Below are 15119 nucleotides of genomic sequence, written 5' to 3'. Positions count from 1 at the left end.
AGGAATGTGTCAATAAAGTTTCCCCTTCCTGGGACAATGAATTCACGGTGTTCTTATTTCAATTTCCAGGAGTGTATTTTAGACCTGGCAGTTATAAACAGGCCTAACATTATCGTCAGTGTCAGTATAGACACGGGGGTTAGTGATCATTACGTCATTATAGCGACGATGGTTACTAAAGTTAATAAATCTGTCAAGAAGTCCAGGAGCGTGTTCATGACAGAAAAATCAGAGAAGCAGTTGTCAGCACCCCGTTTAGACAACGAATAGACATCATTTAGCTCCAGTGTGACGGACGCAGAGGTTTCATGGGCAAAATTTAAACTGATTGTAAACCGTGTTCTTGAGATGTTTGTGCCATACGCCGCGCGGGATCTGGCGCCTTCCCATGGTTCACGCGGCTCCACATGTCGGAGATTCGAGTCCTGCCTCGGGCATGTGTGTGTGTGCGTGCATGTGTGTGTGTGTGTGTGTGTGTGTGTGTGTGTGTGTGTTATCTTTAGCGTAGGTTAGATTAAGTGGTGTGTAAGCCTAGGGACCGATGACCTCATCAGTTTGGTCCCATAGGAGCTAACCACCACCACTCGGCTGTGCCAAGTAAGTGGATTAGGGATGGAAAAGACCCTTCATGGTTTAGTAATCAAATGCGGACAGAGTGAGAGCTGCACTCTCGGTTCAAAAAGAGCGTGCAAATGTAGACAGGCAGAAGTTGGTAGAAATTCCTGCGTCCCTAAGAAGAGCAATGAGCAAAGCACACAACAACTCCCACCGTCATATCTTAGCGAAAGATTTTTCCGAGAGCCCGAGAAAATTCTCGTCATACGTAAAATCTCTAAGCAGGACAAAGCCTTCTATTCAGTCACTCGTTGACCTGTCTGGCGTGGCGGTAGATGTTAGCAAAAGGAAAGCCGAAGTTTTAAATTTCGCGATTAAAAAGTCGTTCACGCAATGGGATCGTAAAGACATACTTTCGCTTGACCATCGCACAGACTCCCGTATGGTGTACGTAGAAATATGCATCCCCGGCGTAGAGAAGCAATTGAAGAAGTTGAAACAAAGTCGCCGGCCAGGGTGGCCGAGCGGTTCTAGGCGCTACAGTCTAGAACCGTGCGACCGCTACGGTCGCAGGTTCGAATCTTGCCTCGGGCATGGATGTGTGTGACGTCCTTAGGTTAGTAAGGTTTAAGTAGTTCTAAGTTCTAGGGGACTGATGACCTCAGATATTAAGTCCCATAGTGCTCAGAGCCATTTGAACCATTTTTTGAAACAAAGTCGCCAGATCCTGATGGAATCCCAGTTCTGATTTACAGAGAGTAATCTGCGGTATTGTCCCCTTACTTAGCCTGTATTTATCACAAATCTGCCCGTCTGCTTAGCTGACTTGTAAACGTGTTTGCCAACCATGCAATGGGCCCGGATTCGATTCCCAGCCGGGTTGGAGATTTTCTCCGCTCGTGGATTAAGTGTTGTGTTGTTCTCACCATCGTCTCATCATCACCGATGTGCAAGTCACCCAATGTGGCGCCTCCTGAAATAAGACTTGCAAATCGGAGGCCAAAAATCCCAGAACGGGGCCTCCCGGCGAACAATACCACACGATCATTTAATTTAATCCCGAATCTGTCGCACAGCGAAAAGTACCAAGCGAATAAAAAAAAGCGCTAGTGACTCCTGTGTATAAGAAAAAGAAAAGAACTCACTCGCATAATTACAGATCAACATCTTTAGCATCGGTTTGCTATATAATTCTTGAGCATATTCTCAGTTCGAATACAATAAATTTTTTGAGACAGAAAATCTTCTCTCCACAAATCAGCACGGATTTAGAAAGTATCGCACGTTCGAAACTCAGCTTGCTCTTTTCTCACATGATATCCTACAAATCATGGGTGGAGGGCAAGAGGCAGTTCCATATTTCAGGATTTCCGGAAAGCATTTGACACGGTGCCCTACTGCGGATTGTTAAAGAAGGTCCGACACTACAGTTTAAGTTTGTAGACATGTGGGTGTCTCCATGACTTTTTAAGTAGTCCTCGAAGGCGAGTGTTCATCAGAGACAAAAGTACCATCAGAAATGCCGCTTGTAAGTGTGACAGGACCACTTTTATTCTCTGTATACCTAAGTTACTTGATGGACAGGATGAGCAGCAATTTACGGCTGTTTGCTGATGATGCTGTGATGTACGGGAACGTGTCGTCGGGTGAGAGTAGGAATATACAAGATGAAATGGTTCAAATGACTCTGAGCACTATGGGACTTAACTTCTGAAGTCTTCAGTCCCCTAGAACTTAGAATTACTTAAACCTAACAAACCTAAGGACATCACACACATCCAGCCCGAGGCAAGATTCGAACCTGCGATCGTAGCGGTCGCGCGGTTCCAGACTGTAGCGCCTAGAACCGCTCGCCCACTCCGGCCGGCTACAAGATGACTTAGACAAAACTTCTAATTGGTGTTGTAAATGGCAGCTTTCTCTAATTTTACAAAAATGTAAGTTAATGCGGATGAGTAGGAAAAACATTCCTGTAACGTTAGAGTACAGTATTAGTAGGGTGCAATCACTTCGATTAAATATCCAGACGTAACGTTTCAAAGCGATATGAAACAGACTGAGCACATCAGGTTGGCAGTAGGGAAGGCGAATGTTCGACTTCGTTTTATTCGGAGAATTCTGGAGAAGTGTAGCTCATCTATAAAGGAAAGGACGTATAGAACGGTAGCGCGACCCATTCGTAAGTGTTGTTCGAGTGTTTGGATTCCTCACCAGGTAGGATGAGAGGTAGACATTGAAACCATTCGCACGTAAACTGCGAGATCTGTTACCGGTAGGTGCTAACAGCACGCAAGTATTACGGAGACACTTCGTGAACTTAAATGGAAATCCCTGGACGGGAGACGATGCACTTTCCACAAGTCAGTATTGCGCAGATTTAGAGATCCGGCATCTGAGGCCGATTGCAGAACGGTTCTACTACCGCTAAAGTACATTTCGCCTAAGGACCGTGAAGATAAGATGTGAGAAACTAAGACTCGTACGAAGGCTTTTAGAAAGAAAAAAAAATCCCTCTCTCTGTTCGCGAGTGGAAAGGGAAAGAAAATGACTAGAATGTTACCCAGCATCATGTATCGTACTTGGTTTGCGGAATTATGTATGTAGATGCAGATGTAGATTAAATTCCAAACTTCTCAGTCTCTCACGAAGTGAGGGCATGTGACACTGTTGACGGTGCTCCATCTGCCGAATGGGGACATAAACACCGGCGGTACTAAATGGAAGGAATAGGCTTTCTATTGCCGCTGGCTTTCACCTTATCCCTTTCTCTCATCGTACAGTCCGCGTCCTTAGCTGAGCAATCAGCAGGTCTGACTGCCCTGCAGCGGGTCAGGGTTCGACTCTCGGTCAGGTAGAAGGTTTTCTCCGCTCGGAGTCTGCGTGTTGTGTTATATTCTTGATTTGCAACTCGGCGGCCGAACTTCTCTTGGCTGGGACTCCCAGACATCAATGTCAATGCCAATCATTTCTCATCATACAACATAAACATGACACCAGACAATACACACACCCGCTTCGGTGACCTACCTCAACATATTCACAACTCTCCTACATCGCCTGGAAAGGGACTCTGTGCACAGGGGAAGAAAATCCTCACCGAGGAGGTGACAGAACAATCTGTCGAAACCTCCCAGCCAACAACGCAGTACGACTCTTTCTTTCTACATCTACCTCTACACTTCGCAAGCCAGCTCATGGTGCGTGGCAGAGGGTACTTTGTGCACCTCTGTCACTTCATCCGTATCAACTTTACCACTTCCAATTCACTATATAATGCCTTGCCCCTGCCCCTATTCCTGTCTCTCTCAGGAATGGTGTTCTGGAAGACCGATTGTTCCTAAGCCTCTTTACGAGCCTGAACCTCTCTAATCATGGTGGTGGTGGTGGTGGTGGTGGTGTGTTGGGGCTTATGGGCGCTCAACATCGAGGTCATCAGCGCCCTGACACACATTAAAAGGAACGAATGTGGGCAGACCTAAGAAAACTAAAGCACACACTCAAACAAAGCAGGAAAAGAAGGAAAATGCTACATAAGAAAGTAAAACGTAAGGAAAGGGGAAACATAGCAACAAGAATGTCACAGGAAATTGTTATTGGCTGGCCACTTACATAAAATATGGGCGAGCTCGTCACACAGTGAGCGAATGAAAATCCTCTCCCTAAAATCTTTGTAAAAACATTTGACAGGGCAGAGAACTTTAAAACTTTAACCACATTCGTCCGAGTGTTGCCTAAAAGAGATGGCAGGTCCGCTGGCAAATCAGCCGCGACCCGCTGGTCAGAAAATAAAACGCAATCCAATAAAAGGTGGCGCACAGTGACCTGGACGCTGCAAGCACCACAAATTGGAGGGTCCTCTCGCCGGAGCAGGTAGCCGTGCGTCAAAGGGCTGTGGCCTATTCGAAGCCGAGTGAGGAGAACCTCGTCCCGTCGATGGGGCTGAAAGGAAGTACACCACACACGCGTTGTGGGCTTGACTATACGGAGCTTATTGTCAGTCACTTCCAGCCACTCATCCTCCCACCGGCGCATGACCTGTGAGCTCAACAGCGAGGTGAGTACGTGCAAGGGGATAGCACACTGAGATACTTGTGGGGCGAGACACGCCTCCTTGGCTGCGAGATCTGCCCTTTCATTCCCAGCTATGCCAACATGCCCCGGAACCCAGAAGAAAGCTGCAACCTTCCCCAGTTGCTGTAGTTGGAGGAGGGCATCCTGCATGGTCTGGACAATTTTGTCTGCCGGATACAAACGTTGCAATGAGTGAAGGGCACTGAGTGAATCGGAACAGACAAGAAATTCAGGAGAGGAAGAGTGTCTCATGTGCTCCAGTGCCCGCAAGATCGCAAACAATTCTGCATCTAAGACAGTAAAAGTCTGAGGCAGTCGGACCTTGAGGACACGTTATGGAAAAACAACTGAGCAACCAACAGAATCCCCTTGCTTCGACCCATCCGTAAAAACAGCTACATAGTCGTGGTGCTCAGATAAAATGGCAGAAAATGCTGCATTAAAAACGGTGGCAGGAGTGCAATCTCTCTTATAGTGCAATAAATCTAAAATCACTCCGGGCCTCTTCAGTAACCAGGGTGGCAGGCAGTTAAAACCTTGGATTTGGGGTTGTACAGACTCCACACCGAGGGACTCTAGTACACGTTGCACACGGATCCCAAACGGCAACGTAGCCCGGGGACGGCGGGAAAAAAGGCGGTCCAGAAGTGGATGGGCAACAAGATTGTGAGCAGGCGATCTGGGAGCTGCAAGAAACTTACAAGCCTGGCGCACCAGCAGGAGCTGCCGCCGGATGGTAAGTGGCGGTTCGCCAGACTCAGCACAAAGGCTGGGTACGGGACTGGTCCGATAAGCACCTGTGGCCAGTCGGATCCCAGCATGGTGAACAGCGTCAAGGATCCGCAAATAAGATGGCCTCGCTGACCCATATACTGTGCACCCATAGTCCAGCCGTGAACGCACAAAAGCTCCATAAAACTGTAGGAGACGCGCCCTGTCCGCGCCCCAAGACCTGTGGCTGAGGCACTTGAGGATGTTCAGTGCCTTCAGCGTTCTGGCTTTCAAGTCACGTAGGTGTGGCAGCCATGACAACCTGGAGTCAAAAATTAGGCGCAGAAACCGCACTGCGTCTCTAATCATGCCTTCATGGTCTTTTCACATAATATACATATTGGGAAGCAATATATTGGCTGATTTTTCTAGGAGCGTATGCTCTCGGAATTTCAACATAATATCGAATCGTCATGCGGAACGGCCATCTTGCAGCGTCTGCCATTGGATTTGGATGGGTGTCTCCAGTATGCTTTTGCGGTTACTAAACACACCTGTGACAAAACGTGCTGTTTATCTTTGGATCTTTTCTATTTCATCTATCATCATATGACGATCAACACTCAGGTACTGAAGTACTGGTGTAACCAGGGTTTTGTAAACTACCTCCTTCGTGAATGGACCGTATTTTCTGAGCATTCTTCCACTAATCTCTGTCTGGCATCTGTCTCTCCTACGGTTACTTGTAAGTGATCCTTCCACTTTAAATCGCTCCGTACACATACTTCCACATGTTTAATTGCTGTGACTACCCCAAGTGATTGTTATGCAGTCACGTAATCTTACCGGGTGGTGGCTCCTGCCACAGGTACTTTGAGGTTAAACCCAAAAACGTATTACTCCTAATAGCTGCAATTATTAGTCTGCAAATGAAGTAAATATTGATGTGATGCTTTTCAGTACACCGTCCTCAGTCACCAATAAAAATATCTGCACTCATTCCCCTAACACCCCGTATATTGTGAACAGTAACGGTCCTATAATACTCGTTTCCGGTACGACGAAGTTACTTTTCCGTCTCAAGATTACTATCTGTTAAAAATGAAATGGTGTGTTGTATTTGGAAGGGACTTTTCGGGTAGTCATTCAACCGGTCTGATATTCCGCACATACATATTGTGCTCACTAGGCGGCTCTGTATCGAACGCCCTCTAGAAGTCAAGGAACACAGCATCAACTGGTTCCCACTACATACTGCACTGCCTTCTAGCTTTCGTGAAGAAACAGAGCGATTTGAGTTTCATACGATGATTTCTACAGAGGAAATTTACAGGCTGCAGAAAGCATTAAAAGAGATCCAAAATTCTACAACAGACTGGCGTCGGCGAGATGAGCCTGTAGTTGTGTGTGTCAGTTCGACGACCCTTATTGAAAATGAGAGTGACCTGCACATTTTTTCAACACTTTCTTCCTCCAGCGAGATGCGGTAGACAGCTACAAAACGTGCAACATCTTTGGCATACTCTACTGAGTGGGCGCAAAATCCCGCCATCCTCCCTGAAATATTAACATGTATATGACGTGGTAAACCTCCAATGTGTTTACCTCGCACTGTTGTCTGTTGCAGATTACGCAAACAATAGTGGATGCCAGTGAATACACCACTGAAAAGAGTATAATTTGCAGGAACCTGGGTCTATGGAAGCCAAAAACTGGACAGTCGTTGGAACAAGCGCGTACTAACATCCAGATACAACAAGGGCGTGAGCCATCTCCAAAGTGAACACTTCTGTGATGGGAAGAAAAACTCTTTCTAACAGTAGTGTAAAGGGTAAACCAAAGGGTGGTCGACCCAATAGATGTCACAGCATCTGTGGAAAGTTCCCCAATGAAGTCGGCACAGAAAAGGTCAACGGAACTGGGCGTGCCCCAGTAAATTTTGCACAAGCATATCAAAGAACACTAACGGTCTTACCGCAGTGGTAACACTGTTCTCGTCAGATCACTGAAGTTAAGCGCTGTCGGGCTTGGCTAGCATTTGGATGGGTCACCGTCCGTGTCTACCGAGTGCTCTTGGCAAGTGGGGTGCACTCACCTCCTGTGAGAGCAATTGAAGAGCCACTTGACTGAGAAGTAGCGGCACCGGTCACGAAAACTGACAACGAACGGGAGACCGATGTGCTGACCACATGCCCCTCCACTGCCACATCCGGTGACGCCTAAGGCATGAGGATGACACGGCGGCCGGTGGGTACCGTGGGGCCTACATGTCCTGTTCAAACAGTGAAAGAACGCGTGTGTTTAGGAACTGACGGGCAATGATTTAAGACGAAGAAAGGGTGGATGAGACTTATTCCTGCAGGTCTTTGATACAATTCCGATGCGTGCCAAGATATTTTAGCAATGAATATGCCATTTACCATAGTTCTCGGTCACGAAACTTCGTCTTTTGGTCAAAGGAGCAAACATATTGTTAAGAGGAGGTGGAGAATAATCTTACCCACGTTATGTTATTGTCTGGCTTGGATAGCAGACATATTTACGGTCCATCTTCTTTCACGGTAACGTCAACCAACATCAATATCTGCAAATGTTAAGGACCTAGAGGCTCATACCCCTGTTAAATGGCCAAGGAAACAAAGAGGACTACTGGTTGCAACAAAATGCTGCGCCTCCTCATTTTGCTGTTACGATGTAAGAACATCTACATGAGATTTTCCCAGAATGCTGCATTGGTCGTGGATCACTTGGTATTACCAGCTCCACTTGCCTGGCAACCTCGCTGCCCCGACCTCACATGTGGCAATTCGCTCTGGAGCTCTATCAAGAGCATCGTTGCAGAGCAAAGGTACGTGGCTGTTGATGACCTGAAAGAATCTATGAGACCGGCAATCCAACGGATTACTCCAGGAATCTGCGGAAAATGTCGCACAGAAGCTGGCGCCGAATTATTTTGTGTTCGCAGAACGACGCGATGCAAACCGATGTTGCGAACAGTTGAAGACACCGCAAGTGTGTACTTATTGTTATTGGTAGTGTGGACTATTCCTAGAGCGTGAATAGTTAATGACTATTTAATAAAAGTAATATAATGTTTAACATTTTCATGGGGTTGACGGGACTCAGTGCACACCCTGTATGCAGAATAAAGTCCACGTTCTGAATGTACGATGGTATAGGTATCCCACTGGCCCAGCTGTCTCTCCTCCGCTAACGAGAAGAACATGGCAAGTGCCATAACCTGATTTCCCAGAAAATTCACCCTGTGGGGAGGGATCAAAATAAGCGAGCCCTTGTCTCGACTTATCCGTAGATATTCGACCAGTTCTGAGAAAACGATGGTCACAGCTTTTGATGTACTTTATGTGCCTTTTAGCAAGTAAATACACAAACGGAATAAAATCGCAACACCAAAAAATAATTAATGTAGAGTAATGAAATTTCGGGAATACATTTGTCTAGGAAACACATTAAGTGATCAACATTGCAAGATCACGATGTACGAGTAAGTGCGAGATAAGCCCTTACAAAGTGAAATGCTGGTACATTAATAGCCGGTGTAACCGCCAGAATGTTGAATGCAAGCATGCAAACGTGAATGCATTGTGTTTTACAGTTGCCGGGTGTCATTTGTGGGATGGAGTTCATGCTTGTTGCACTTGGTCGGTCAATACAGGGACGTTAACGCTGGTTGTGAATGATGCTGGACTTGTCGTCCGACCAGACAGATCTGGTGATCGGGCAGGCCAAGGCAATATGTCGACACTCAGTGGAGCATGATGGGTTTCAACGTCCTGTATGAGGGCGAGAAATATCCTACTGGAAAACATCCCCTGGAATGCTGTTCAGAAATGACAGCACAAAAGTCAAACCACCAGACTGACGTACAAATTTGCAGTCAGGGTGCGTGGGATAACCACAAGAGTGCTCCTGCTGTCATACGAAATCGCAGCCCAGATCGTAACTCCAGGTGTAGGCCCAGTGTATCTAGCACACAGGCAGCTTGGGATCAAGCTCAGCTGGCCTCCTCCTAAGCAACACACGGCTATAACCGGCACCGAGACGGAACTAGCGTTCATCAGAAAACGCAGCATACCTCCACCCTGCGCTCCAATGAGATCTCGCTTGACACCACTGAAGTCGCAAATGGCGGTGGTATGGGATCAATGAAATGCAAGAAAGGGTGTCTGATTCGGAGCTTTCCTTGACGTAACCGATTTGTAACACATCGTTCTGTCTTTGTGGTGCCAACTGCTGCTGAAATTGGTGCTGCAGCTGCAGATGATGCGCCAGAGCCCCAAGCCGAACACAGTGTTCTTCCCTCTTGGTAGAGCCACGTGGCAGTCCGGAGCCAGGTCTTCGTGTGACCCAATATTCTCGTGACCACAGCTGCTAGAAATTATATATAGTGCCTACATTCCTACCAACCCTTTCTGCAATATCGCAGAAGAAACATCCAGCCTAAAACACGACCTCGTTCAAGCTCAGTGAGGTGTTGATAATGGCATCTTTGTCGCCTTAAAGGCATTATTGACTAACATCAACTCGCCACTTCCAGTCTCAAAGGTAACTAATGCTCACGACCGTTACAGCGCGGATTTAAAGCAAACCTGATTTTCATTCTCAAAGTGGCGCTACCGCGACGCTCTTTATGCAACTGGCGCGTGATTTGAACAGACATCATCTTGCAGATGTAGGAACACACCTATCAGCTTTCTTATATCTCGCACGGCTCCTTCTTGGTGGTGTGATTTTTTTTCCGTCAGTGTAATTCAATCGAAGCGTTGACACAGTGGATAGCTTCGCAGCTATTGCCCCACGTGTTCGTAACACGATTATTATTTTTACTTTTATTTTTGTTTTCCATTAATCCACCAATTACTAGAATGAAGTTTGGAAGGTAGGAGGCGAGGTGCTGGCGGAATTAAAGCTGTGAGGACAGGGCGTGAGTCGTGCATGGGTAGCTCAGTTGGTAGAGCACTTGCCTGCGAAAGGCAAAGTTCCTTAGTTCGAGTCTCGGTCCGGCACACAGTTTTAATCTGCCAGGAAGTTTCAATCCACCAACTGTTCGTAGAAGATTACTACATCAATATTTTACAATTTATACTGAAATAACGTTGTCTTTATTCGTGTACTACTTGTATGTCTGATGAATCAGTTTAAAAAAAGAAAGGAAAAATTATTGGAAAATGTTTTCGGTGAAATTTCTGCCAGCGCCAGTTATCGGGAAAGTGATTCGTTATGCGTGGTTTGTCGCAAATTATTGTCAATGCGTGAAATCTTCGGCAATGTTAACGTCATTTCTTTCCCGAGTGAGATTCATACTAAGGAATGACGCTGTGGCAAACCTGCTTTCGCGCGATGTTCGAATGTTTTTACAATCACTATCATCCAAGAGTATGCTCTAAATCTTCCTGAGAATAACATAAGAATAAAATATAATAATAAGAGTTGATATAAGAATGAAATATAAGGATATAAGAATTTAAAATTATTGTAAACCCTGAAAATACCCTACACGAGTTATATTATACAATAAATGGTGACACTAATTATGAAACGCAGTTGTAATTTTACATTTAATATAACGCCCTTGTCTCCCCTAACTTGATAAGAATCACTCAAATAGTAATCTTTCACGAACATGAAAAAAGAAGAAAAAAGAAAATTAATGAAAGCAATGATCGGGTTTCGAACACAAGATGCCTAAGCGAGAGGCCGCGTCGTTAGCCGCCATGCCACTAGCTGAGCTAAGCTCACCCCGCGCAAAAAGGCATCTAAAATACGTCGAAAACTTTGACGGTCGTTTTCTCAGAAACAGTTGAGAATCTACGGATAAACCTAGACAGATGTTTGCTTATGTTGGCTCCTCTTCGGCTGAAATAGTTTCTGGGAAATAGGGTTATGGCGCATGCCGTGTTCTCCTCCTAAGTCATTTGTTTTCGTAAGGCGTGTAGTGCGCTCACCGCCCAGGAAGTAGACGCAGTCTGCGAGGTCTCCCTGGAAGCCGGCGCTGTCGACGCTGGTGGCGGCTCCCCAGACGGTCCAGGCGCGCAAAGCGGGCTGCAGGAAGAGCGCGGGCACTGACCGCACCGCCTCCAGCGCCGCCGCTGCGCCGGCCGCTGACGTCATCGACGTGATTGACAGATCCTGCACACGGCACCACACCCTCTCACCGTTCGTTCTTATCGCCGCCATCAAATATTTGTTTCGGTGTCAGTGTTCGCAGAGGGAGCAGTAAGCAGTGCGCAGAACCAAACGCGATTCTATTATTGTCTATGTGACATCACTGAGGAAATCTTAGCATCCATAGAGTAAAATTTAGGATGGTGCGTGTTTCGCGGCTGTTATGGTTTTCATTTAGTTACTTTTGTTTAGTTGGTGATTTGTTAGTAAATACCAGGTGATCAAAAAGTCAGTATAAATTTGAAAACTGAATACATCACGGATAATGTGGATAGAGAGGTACAAATTGACACACATGCTTGGAATGACATGGGGTTTTATTAGAACCAAAAATTACAAATGTTCAAAAAATGTCCGACAAATGGCGCTTCATCTGATCAGAATAGCAATAATTAGCATAACAAAGTAAGACAAAGCAAATATGATGTTCTTTACAGGAAATACTCAATATGCGCACCATCATTGCTCAACAATAGCTCTAGTCGAGCAATAATGTTGTGAACAGCACTGTAAAGCACGTCCGGAGTTATGGTGAGGCATTGGCGTCAGATATTGTCTTTAGCATCCCTAGAGATGGCGGTCGATCACTATACACTTGCGACTTCAGGTAACCCAAAAGCCAATAATCGCACGGACAGGTCTGGAGACCTGGGAGGTCAAGCATGACGAAAGTGGCCGCTGAGCACACGATCATCACCAAACGACACGCGCAAGAGATCTTTCACGCGCCATCTGTTGGACATTTTTTGAACTTTTTTTTTTGTTCTAATAAAACCCAATGTCATTCCAAGCATTTCTGTCAATTTTTACCTCTCTATCTACATTATTCTGTGGTTTATTAAGTTTTCAAATTTATACTGACTTTTTGATCACCCTGTATATTTTGAGCGTGTGTAAAGCAATGCCAGCTTGTGCTGCTGTTGGCTCTAACGCACACAATCGTAACACAGAAGGGACTCAGCTAGTGCTTTATGCTTTTCCCAAACGATGCAAGTTTGCAGAATGGTTGACTGACAAAATTCAGTAGGAAAGACGCTGTGCGTATTGCGAATATAATTAGCACTAAAAGCGTGGCAACTGAAGGTTGACACGTGTTGTGTGAAAACTGAAAGTTTGTCAGAAGTAATAAATTTCGCTACACTCTGACTTAATTAAGCAAAAGAATTAATAAAGCCAGAAAATTGAAAGTTAATTTAGTGACTGAAATTAATAGTGAGATTTGTTTCTGAAGCACTACGAAATTCAGTAAAATAAGGTTAGTCTTGGGCTACCTCAACAATCATTTCAAAAGCTACTTGAATCTACGCAATTTAAAAATAAGAGATTCTTTTTTAACTTGAATTATATGATTCTGAACAATTAACAATAGTAACATTTAGTACGTACCAAGCCGAGCTGCAGTCACAGATAAGCTAAAATATGGTAACAAAATTCGCACTCTTAATTTGTGCTTGCGTAATCTAAATACTGTAGCCAGCTATGAATACATTAACTGAACTTTGAAATTAAAGCAGTGAAATGGAATGACATTACTTCAACGCTGGCGTCTGAATTTCAACGACACTAGGGTTCATTTCGGAAAAGGAAGGGACCCTGCTTGGTAATGCAATTGGCACAATGAGCAACAAAGGTTCATGCTAAGTTGCTGTAATTTTGTGGTGCAACAATTTTAAAAGCTGAGGTCTGCCAGACAGTTCTAAAACTTTACGTGCTTCCAGTCTTCCTTGTTGGTTGATTGAAGGTTTGCAGTCGTCGGTCGAGCAGGTGACGACAGTCACTCATTGTCGGCCATCGCTGTTGCAGAAGCTGGATGTTGGCGCGCCTTCTTCTCGACACGGTCACCAGGCGAAACGGGCTCTTGATGTGCGCCAGCTAATGCTTCCCGTCCGCGACACCGTGTCAGAAACTATCATAGCAATTCGAGCGCAATTACACGCTGCCAAACCCCGAAAGCGCGGCAACTCGCGGGAGCGTCACACAACACACCTGCTCCACTGCACTACTCCAGCCAGACTCTGCTCTGCCCACGCTCCACGCGGCCGAGTTCACACTACCAAAGATCCTTACACTTTGGTTCTCCACACGACCTATCGATGTATTCGTTCGATAGCATAGTTTTCCCTAGGCAAGACCCAGCGTAAAACTACAAATAGTATTTACAAAACAAACCAATTATACATCGACATAAATGCATGTATATACAAATAGTAAAACAATTACAATATACAAAGACACAGAAACGTCATATCTTCAGGTAACAAAATAAGGAAAAAAATTTATAGTACAATAGATGGAAATAGGAGGATATGCATTTCCGGCGTTACACGTGCTCCACGTTGTCTGAGGATGTTCGTGTAACCTAACCAAACCTCGAAAATGTCTCCAAAAGAAAAAAAAAAAAACAGCGGAAATGCATATGCTCAAAACATCAAGAAATTTTAGCATTACGCTGATTAACCATAAACCAATTTTTAGACCATAATAATTGAGTGGAGACACTCCTAATCTTATTCCAACTTGTCACCTTACACAAAAGAAAACAGGTTGACAACATATCAAAATTCATAGAAAACATAGAAAATGGTTTAGCTATTCAAAAAATCAAAGTTCCTAACAGTATCAAGAAATGGAATACTATTTACAAAATTAATCAGAGCACATGGTCATAAAAAAACAAGTACATCAAAATAAGCAAATTAATAATTAATTACATAGAATGCACATTTTATATAACTTTTTCATAATTAATACTCTCGCCATGAGAGTCCACTTAACGCTAAACAAGAAAATAATATACAGCAGATCGACAAAAACATAAATATTGACAGCAGAATTCTTTCACATCAGCTGTCCGGGAAGAAAAACATCTCCGCCTTCCGTATACGCAAGTACAAAGAATGCCGACAGCGGCACAAGAGCCGACAGCGGCTCCGCCTCGCCAGTATTGTTGCGCCCGCCTGTGCGCCACGCTTGATCTCACTCTCCTGTGTAACGGCATTTCCAGAACGTCCGTTTCACTGAATTCTTTCGGAAAAACTCACTCCCGAGTAATCTCAAGGAGTCCATTAATACTATCACAGTGGATAACTCAACACTGTCCATCATCACACGCATGTACTAGCCTGAAACTTAAAACAGCGTCTAAGTACATCGGCAATGACTAGTAAAATACACATTCATGAAATCTTACAGCTAGTTACAAAATCATATTTACATTCCTTAATCTACTGTGTTTAATAAGTCACAGCTGCAAAATACTAACGCGAATTCTTTACAGAAGAATCGAAAACCTAGTAGAAGCCGACCTCGGGGAAGATCAGTTTGGATTCCGTAGAAATGTTGGAACACGTGAGGCAATACTGACCCTACGACTTATCTTAGAAGCTAGATTAAGGAAGGGCAAACCTACATTTCTAGGATTTGTAGACTTACAGAAAGCTTTTGACAATGTTGACTGGAATACTCTCTTTCAAATTCTGAAGGTGGCAGGGGTAAAATACAGGGAGCGAAAGGCTATTTACAATTTGTACAGAAACCAGATGGCAGTTATAAGAGTCGAGGGACATGAAAGGGAAGCAGTGGTTGGGAAGGGAGTG

The 15119-nt window shown here is 44.9% G+C and overlaps 1 protein-coding gene across 1 annotated transcript in view; it reads right to left on the bottom strand.

Annotated features, from left to right (window-relative positions):
* LOC124594242 (dynein axonemal heavy chain 8-like) overlaps positions 1-15119 on the bottom strand; it is a 619801-nt gene that overhangs the window by 526459 nt on the left and 78223 nt on the right. The window contains exon 4 of the mRNA XM_047132606.1: positions 11304-11487. Within this exon, the coding sequence (XP_046988562.1) occupies positions 11304-11487 (184 nt within the window). The remainder of the gene's footprint in view (positions 1-11303; positions 11488-15119) is intronic.

Source organism: Schistocerca americana, chromosome 2 (assembly GCF_021461395.2).
Source record: "Schistocerca americana isolate TAMUIC-IGC-003095 chromosome 2, iqSchAmer2.1, whole genome shotgun sequence".
NCBI classification, from domain to species: domain Eukaryota; kingdom Metazoa; phylum Arthropoda; class Insecta; order Orthoptera; family Acrididae; genus Schistocerca; species Schistocerca americana.
This window is presented reverse-complemented; position numbering and strand designations above follow the sequence as displayed.